Below are 8846 nucleotides of genomic sequence, written 5' to 3'. Positions count from 1 at the left end.
GCTATTGGCAAACTCACAACTACCTGTCAACCCACCACCTTAATTCTCGACCTCCACACCTTCCCATCGCTAGTCATGTCCTTGGTTAGGTGCAGCAATTACATGTCCTGCCTAATAACCTTTCCCCAATACTTCTTTAGCCTGCCCATGCCCTTCCTCAAGCCCACCATGGTCAATCTCTCACACATCTTGACCGGGACATCTATGTATCTCCCCTTCACATGCCCAAACCACGCAGCATCGATTCCCGCAACTTGTCTTCCACAGATGCCACTCTCACCTTGTCCCTAATAACTTCATTCCTAATCTTGTCTTTCCTGGTATGCCCATATATCCATCTCAACATCCTCATTTCAGCTACTTTCATCTTTAGGACATGGGACTTCTTGACGGTCCAACACTTAGCTCCATACAATATAGCCGGTCTAACTATCACCCTGTAGAATTTGCCTTAAGTCTAGGTAGCATATTTTTATCGCATAAAACCCCCGAAGCTAGCCTCTATCTCATCCACCCTGCTCCAATGCGATGCGTAATATCCCCGTCAATATCCCTGTTGCCTTGGATTATAGACCCAAGATACTTGAAACTATCTCTCTTGGAAATGACTTGAGTATCAATCTTCACTTCCACTTCTTCTTCACACCTTTCATCACTCCGTCAGAAAAATTAAATAATAAAATTAAATAATACGACTAAAACAGTCATGCATATTGAGTATTAATTAATTAAAAAATTTCATAAACTCTCAATTTGTGACAGAATCAGTTGCAAATCTTAATTAAAAAATTTCAGAAATTCTTAATTTGCGCCGAATCAATCGCAAATATGGGTAATTTCTGGTGAAATTTGTGATTGATTCATGCGCAAATCATGAAGTTGCATAGGATAACGACCCGATCCCATAGGAGTGTGATACATGATACTGCTGAGACGAGCGACTCGATTCCATACGAGTGTGTTACATGATATTGCCGAGGTGAACGACCCAACCCTATAAGAGTGTGTTACATAATACTACCGAGGCAAATGGCTCGATCCCACAAGAGTGTGTTACATGATACTGCAGAGTCAAATAGTCCAATCCAACAAGAGTGTGTTACAAGATATTGTCGAGACGAACGACCCAATCCCATAAGAGTGTGATACAATATTCTGCCGAAGCAAACGGCCCAATCCCATTAGAATATAAAGCTTTTACGGGTCTTTGACCCCACTCACAAATATATGTGTGAGTTATGAAATTCAAGAAAGCTTTCCGATAGATATGCACAACACAAAATAAATTAGTAAAAGAAGTACAATTCCTACGGCTGAACAAATAGCTCGTCAAGTATCTAAAATAGTGACTCCATTACTCTACACGAGTCTAGCCTCAGGTCATAATGCGAATTAAAGTAATTGAACAGGCAAGAATAACACAAATAATACAATTAAAGCATGGCGTGGGTCTAAGTCTACACGGACATAATCAGAAATTCTAGCATACACATGAACACTTGTCACCTCATACGTATGTAGCTCCCACAACATGTAGCACATAACAAATATAACACCTATGAGGTAATTTCCCCCTCACAATATTAGACAGGAGACTTACCTCGCTCCGAAGTTCCATAACCCGCTCCACCGCCTCTCTAATACCTCAAATCGATGCCCGTCAACCCGAAACTAGTTAAACAACGTGAAAACTAATACTTCAAAACTCATAATTAATCAATTTTTAATAAATTTCTCAACTTCGCTTGGAAAGTCAACAAAGTCAACCATTGGGCCCACGTGCCCGGATTTTAATTTTTTTTGTAAATAATTGTTACCCATAACCTCACGAGTCCATACATGTATTTTGTTTCAAAATCAAAGTTCAAATCAACTCTCAAAGACTCAGATTCTCATTTCTCAAAACATAGCTAATGTTTCTCAAGTTTTCACTTTGATTGTCAAAATTTTGATGTTAAATCTCATGTATAATCATGTAAAATAGTTGGAAATTGAACAAAATCATTTACCCAAAGATTGTAGATGAAAATCCCTCTTCAAAATTGCCCCCCTACCGAGCCTACAATTCCAAAAATGAGAGGATAACTCCAAAATCCCGTCTCCCAGCTCTTTTACCAAGTGTTGATGTCGCATTTGTGACACAGTGTGAACCTTTGCAATTACGGACAAATGTTCGCAATTGTGAACCAAGCCAAAAATCTACGATCATCGCAATTGCGAAAAGAACTGTCATGACCCAAAACTCGACTTGTCGTGATGGCAACTATCATGGTACTAGGAAAGCCGACATCTCGCACACACCAACATTTTTAAAGCCTAAATATACGGAAAAAGGTTTAAATAATTAAGAATCTCGTAAAAACTGGATATAAACAACTCATTACAAAATTCTCCCAAAAGATCTGGGTGTCACGGAGTAAATGAGCTTCTACATAACAATACGGTCTAACCAATGGAACATAGTCTAGGAAAGTAGAATAGTATAAACAAGATTAAAAGATAAAAGAGGAGAGTCAAGGTCTGCAGACACCAAGACAGCTACCTCGATGATCTCCGAACAGATGAAATGGTAGGAATCAACAACCATCGTTCCCAGAAATACCTGGATATGAACACGAAATGCAGGGTGTAGCGTGAGTACAACCAACTCAATAAGTAACAAGTATAATATGTGGTCTGAAAGCAGTGACGTGCTCAAACAATACAGTAAAACTACAGAGTTTAACAATACAGAAAAGTAGACATGCTTCTAGGTTCAACACTTAAGTTCAACACAAGTAAAATAGGCCAGGTGTGACTGATAAGAAGAGTATGGCATCTCTATATCTACATGCCAAGTGAATACCGTATGTGATGCAACACAGTGAAATCCCAAGTACTCACACTCTCAGAGCACTCAATCTACCCGTCTCAATTCTCGCTCGCCACACTGAGTCACTCAGCACTGTACGATACCTGCTGTAGCGTGTAGCCCGATCCACACATATATATAGCCATAAGGCTCGTTGTGGCGTGAAAACCGATCCACATATATATAGCCATAAGGCTCATTATGGTGTGCAACCCGATCCATATATATATAGATATCACTTATAGTACGACATTCAAGCCCCAACTCAGTCACCAATCTCTCCACTCTCGGGCTCACCATACTTATGCTAAACAACCTTAATCAATGATACCAGATGTGACAATATATTTAACAGAGACTGAGATATAACACGAAATGATGAATCTGACAGAGTGCACAACTGCAACTAAACAGATAACTCAACATCAAAGAACGACTATTGTGGATCCCAATAGTACCAGCATATAGCCTAACATGATTCCTACCATTAATCACAGCTCAAGTGCTCTAACACTTAGAGTACAACAAAAATGTTCAAATAAATGGCTACTCAGTTCAAGGGAAATGACTAAATCATAACGCCCGTCACCTAACATGCGCGTCACCTCAACATCAAGCAATAGCATGTAATTCAGGATTTATATCCTCAAAAACAAGTTTAGAAGTGTTACTTACCTCAAAATGAGCAAATCCCTACTCCGACAAAGCCTTGCCTCGCGAAACGATCTCCGAACGCCTCGAAGCAATTCCATAAGAAAATACTAAGCTCTTAATCAAAAGTTAAAAAGTCAACTCAAAAGTCGACCCCTGGGCCCATGTCTCGAAATCTGATAAAAGTTACAAAATCCGATTACTCATTTAACCACGAGACCACCCATGCAAAAATTACTTAAATCCGATACCTAAATCTCGATCAAATCCCAAAAATTTGGCCTAAGGACTTTCCTCCATTTTCCCCAATTTTCAACCCAAATCACTAATAAAATGATGAAATCAAAGATATAAATATGGAATTTAACCAAAACTAAGTAAGAATCACTTACCCAGGTCACTTCATTGAAAATCTCTCAAAGAATCACCTCCAACTGAGCTCCAAAATCAAGTTTGTGAAATAGACTCAAACCCTCATTTTGAAATATTTAAGTTTTGCCCAGATTCCCCTTCTTCGCGATCGCGAAGCATAAACTCCACTGCTCCCAAAAAATCCTCTACGCGTCTGCACAAAAACACACGTGAACGAGAAGCATATGATTCCTAGGCGTACGCGATCACGGAGTGACACACGTGTTCGCATAGAACAACACGTGTAAACCCAGCTGCCATATTTCTTCTTCGCAAACGCGGCCTAGTCCACCCGTTCGCGATGCTCTTCCTGGAAAACCTATGCGATTGGATACTCCATCTCGCGAACATATAGAGTAAAATCAAGCTGCCCCAAATAGGCCTTTGTGATCGCATACCTACTCACGTGATTGCATAGAAGGAAACTAGAACTGGACACCAACAATTCTTCGGAAGTCTTCTAAGTCCAAAATTCACTCCGTTAACCATCCGAAATCCACCAGAGCCCCAGGACCTCAACTAAATATACCAACAAGTCCTAAAACACGACACAAGCTTAGTCCAGCCCTAAAATTACGTCAAACAACGCTAAAACCACTAATCGCGCATCGATTCAAGCCTAAAGAGCCTTTGAAGTTTCATCTTCTAAATTCGATGCCAAAACCTATCAAATCACGTCCGATTGACCTCAAATTTTGCACAAAGTCATAATTGAAACATCGGACCTATTCCAACTCTCGGAACCCTAATATGAGCCTAGTAACCATAAAGTCAATTTTCGGTCAAACGTCTAAATTTTCAACTTTCGCCATTTCAAGATTATTTCAACTACGGACCTCCAAATCACTATCCAGAAACACCCCTAAGTCCAAAATACTCAACAAAGCTAAGGAAACCATCAAAACTCTATTCCAGAGCCATTTACACACAAGTTAACATCTGGTCAACCCTTTCAACTTACGCTTCCAACTGTGACACTAAGTGTCTCAACACATTCTGAAACATCCCCGGAACAGAACCAACTACCTCAACAAGTCACGTAGCATCTATTAAGCATAAGATGAGCAGGGAACGAGGCAACAACTCTCAAAACGACTGGCGGGGTCATTACATCCTCCCCCTCTTAAATAATCGTCCGTCATCGAACGAGTCTAGAAACGTACTTGGAGTCTCAAATAGGCATGAATATCTACTCTGATTCTCCTGATCGGTCTCCCAAGTAACCTCCTCAATTGGCTGACCTCTCCACTGCACCTTCACTAAAGCTATGTCCTTTGATCTCAACCTCCAAACCTGCCAACCCAAAATAGCCACCGGCTCTACATCATAAGTCAAATCACTATCCAACTGAACCGTGCTGAAATCCAAAACATGAGGTGGATCACCGACATACTTCTGGAGCATATAAGCATGAAATAATGGATGAACACTCGATAGACTAGGCGGCAAGGCAAGCTTATAAGCTACTTCTCCAATCTTCTAAAGCACCTAACACGGCCCAATATACCGAAGGCTTAACTTCCCCTTCTTACCGAACCTTATAACACCATTCATGGGTGAAACCTTGAGCATTACCTTCTTCCCAACCATGTAAGCAATGTCATGAACCTTCCTATTGAGGTAACTCTTCTGTCTAGACTTTGCTTTGTGAAGCCGATCCTGAATCAATTTAACCTTGTCCAAAGCATCCTGAACCAAGTCAGTACCCAATAGCCTAGCCTCACCTGGCTCAACCCAACCCATTAGAGATCAATACCGTCTCCCATACAATGCCTCGTATGGAGCCATCTGAATGCACAACTGGTAGTTGTTATTGTAGGAAAACTTCGTGAGCGGCAGAAACTGATCCCAAGATTCCTTGAAATCTTTGACATAAGCGCGCAACATATCCTCCAATATCTGAATAGTGCGCTCGGATTGTCCATCCGTCTGAGGGTGAAATATTGTGCTCAACTCAACCTGGGTTCCCAACGCTCGCTGCATGGATCTCCAAAACTACGATGTAAACTACGTGCCCCGATCTAAAATTAACATCGTGAAGGTGAATAATCTTGCAGACATAAATCTCAGCCAACCGCTCTGAATAGTAGGTAGTCCTAATTGGAATGAAGTGTGCGGACTTGGTCAGCCAATCCACAATCACCCAAATAGCATCAAACTTCCTCGAAGTCCATGGAATCCCAACTACAAAATCCATGGTGATACGCTCCCACTTCCATTTCAGAATCTTGAGCCTCTGGAGCAATTCGCCCAGTCTTTGATGCTCATACTTAACCTGCTGACAGTTTAGGCACCGAGCTACAACCCCCACTATATCCTTCTTCCTTCTCCTCTACCAATAATGCTGCCTTAAGTCCTGGTACATCTTCATGGAATCCGGATGAATGGAATACCGCGAGCTGTGGGCCTCTTCAAGAATCAACTCGCGTAGCCTATCTATATTAGGCACACAAATCCAACCCTGCATCCTCAACACCCCATCATCTCCAATAGTAACATCCCTAACATCACTGTGCTAAACTGTGTCCTTAAGGACAAGCAAATAGGGATCATCATATTGGTGCTCTCTGATGCGATCAAATAAGGAAGACCGAGAAACCACACATGCTAGAACCCGGTTGGGCTCCGAAACATCTAATCTCACAAACTGGTTGGTCAAGGCCTGAATATCAACTGCAAGAGGTCTCCCACCAACAAGAAAATGCAAGGCTACCCATACTCGTCGCCTTTCTACTCAAGGCATCGGCCACCACATTGGCCTCGGGATGATACATAATAGTAATATCATAGTCCTTCCGCTGCTCCAACCATCTTCGCTGCCTCAAATTTAGATCATTTTTCTTGAACAAGTGCTGGAGACTCTGATGATATGTAAATACCTCATAAGACACACATTAGAGATAGTGCCTCCAGATCTTCAATGCGTGAACAATGGCAACCAACTCCAAACCATGAATAGGGTAGTTCTTCTCATGAGGATTCAACTGACGCGAAGCATAAGCAATTACCCTACCCCCTGCATCAAGACACACCCAATATCAATCAGAGAAACATCATAATACACTGTATAAGAGCTTGAAGTTGAAGGCAAAACTAGAACTGGAGTTGTGGTCAAGGCAGTCTTGAGCTTCTGAAAGCTCTCCTCACACTCATCCGACCACCTTAAAGGAGCACCCTTCTAGGTCAATTTGGTCAAAGGCAATGCAATAGAAGAGAACTCTCTACAAAATGATAATAATAACTGGCCAAACCGAGAAAGCTCTGAATCTTTGTGGTTGAGGACGGTCTGGGCCAGCTCTAAATTGCCTCTATATTTTTTGGATCCACCTTAATCCCCTCACTGGACACCACGTTCCCCAAGAACGCCACCGAGTTAAGCCAAAACTCACACTTGGAGAACTTGGCATAAAACTTCTCCTCCTTCAGCCGCTGCAACACAATCCTCAAATGCTGGGTATGCTCCTTCTAGCTATGAGAGTACACCAGGATATCGTTAATGAATGCTATGGCAAATGAGATGAGATAAGGCTAAAATACAATGTTCATCAAATGCATGAATTCTCCTGGGGCATTGGTCAGCCCAAAAGACATCACAAGGAATTCGTAATCACCATAACGGGTCCTGAATGTTGTCTTTAGAATATCCGAGTCCTGAATCTTCAACTGGTGATACCCAAACCTCAAATAAATCTTAGAGAACACCTTCGCTCCCTGAAGATGATCAAATAGATCATCAATGCGCGATAAAGGATACTTGTTCTTGATTTTTACTTTGTTCAACTGCCTATAGTTGATGCACATCTGCATAGTACTATCCTTTTTTTTCACAAACAGAACTAGTGCACCCCAAAGTAACACACTAGGCCTAATAAACCCCTTATCAAAAAGTTCCCGAAGTTGCTCTTTCAATTCCTTCAACTCATCTAGTGCTATGCGATATGGTGGAATATAAATGGGATGAGCGCCTATCACTAAGTCAATACCAAATTTAATATCTATGTCGGACGACATGCCCGACAGGTCTACAGGAAACACATCCAGAAAATGGCGTACCATTGGAATAGAATCAATAGTAGGAGTATCTGCACCAACATACTGACGAGCGCAAAACACACACTTAAATATGCTCACTAGTCAAATATAGTATTATATAATATCGTATCCACATGGATTAGATTTAAACAATATTTTCGTAGTTCCTGGTTTAATTTCTATCCAAGATGATCAACAGTTAAGGTTTGTGTGATTAAAACTACAATTAACTAAGAAGCTAGAGCTATAATGACAATCGAAGCAAGGAATAAGTAAGGAAAGATATCAATGGGAGAAAATAGGATTGATAGGATAGGTGCAAGACAAATGTTTGGGATCTAACTCTAGATAATTCACTTTTAATGTTCAAGTGAGTCTTTCGAATTCACTTGGTTATTAATTCAATTGTTTAGTAGAAACTCCTCTCTCGATTAAATCTCAACCTTACAATATGAATCAATTTTAAGCATGTGAAGATATGCAAGAATTCGTAGTGGATTGGTATTTAGAGAACCTCTCTCGATTATTCTCCTAACTAGGTTTAATAAAAAATTCAACTAGCCTATTCCTATTACTAAGAATAATTAATGAATTCAACCGACAAAATAGAATGCAAAAATATCACAAGTTATGTCTCTCTCGATTACATGAACAAGTGAATATAGATGCAATGATTAAAACATCCAAAATGATTCAATATATAAAAACTAGAGTTAATTATCCACAAACAAGTATCAATACACCAAATCCATCAAACTCTAAAGAGAACTACTCTATAGATATGGAGCAATTCATCACAAATATGTTTAAGTTAAAGAAAAACACAAATGATCCAAACTCTTGTCTTGAGTGAGGATTAAATGATGAAATCTTTGTGCTTTTGCTTCTCCACCTCCTCATT

At 40.5% G+C, this 8846-nt stretch overlaps 1 protein-coding gene across 1 annotated transcript; it reads right to left on the bottom strand.

Moving 5' to 3' along the window:
- Window positions 1–5020: 5020 nt before the first annotated feature.
- LOC138869038 (uncharacterized) lies at window positions 5021–5656 on the bottom strand. The gene is made up of 2 exons (XM_070146626.1): window positions 5489–5656; window positions 5021–5308 (listed from the first exon to the last, which is right to left on the bottom strand). Exons 1-2 carry the CDS (start codon window positions 5654–5656, stop codon window positions 5021–5023), a joined length of 456 nt encoding a protein of 151 aa, XP_070002727.1.
- Between the last annotated feature and the right edge of the window lie 3190 nt (window positions 5657–8846).

The sequence above is a fragment of the Nicotiana sylvestris genome, chromosome 5, assembly GCF_000393655.2.
Source record: "Nicotiana sylvestris chromosome 5, ASM39365v2, whole genome shotgun sequence".
NCBI lineage: Eukaryota > Viridiplantae > Streptophyta > Magnoliopsida > Solanales > Solanaceae > Nicotiana > Nicotiana sylvestris.
This window is presented reverse-complemented; position numbering and strand designations above follow the sequence as displayed.

Excerpts from the sequence above, each read along its gene's own strand:
- LOC138869038 (XM_070146626.1), bottom strand. The coding sequence starts at position 5,656 with ATGGGTTGGGTTGAGCCAGGTGAGGCTAGGCTATTGGGTACTGACTTG. Across the intron at positions 5,309-5,488 it reads CTTACATGGTTGGGAAGAAG|AAGTATGTCGGTGATCCACC; the intron begins GTAATGCTCAAG and ends TATATGCTCCAG.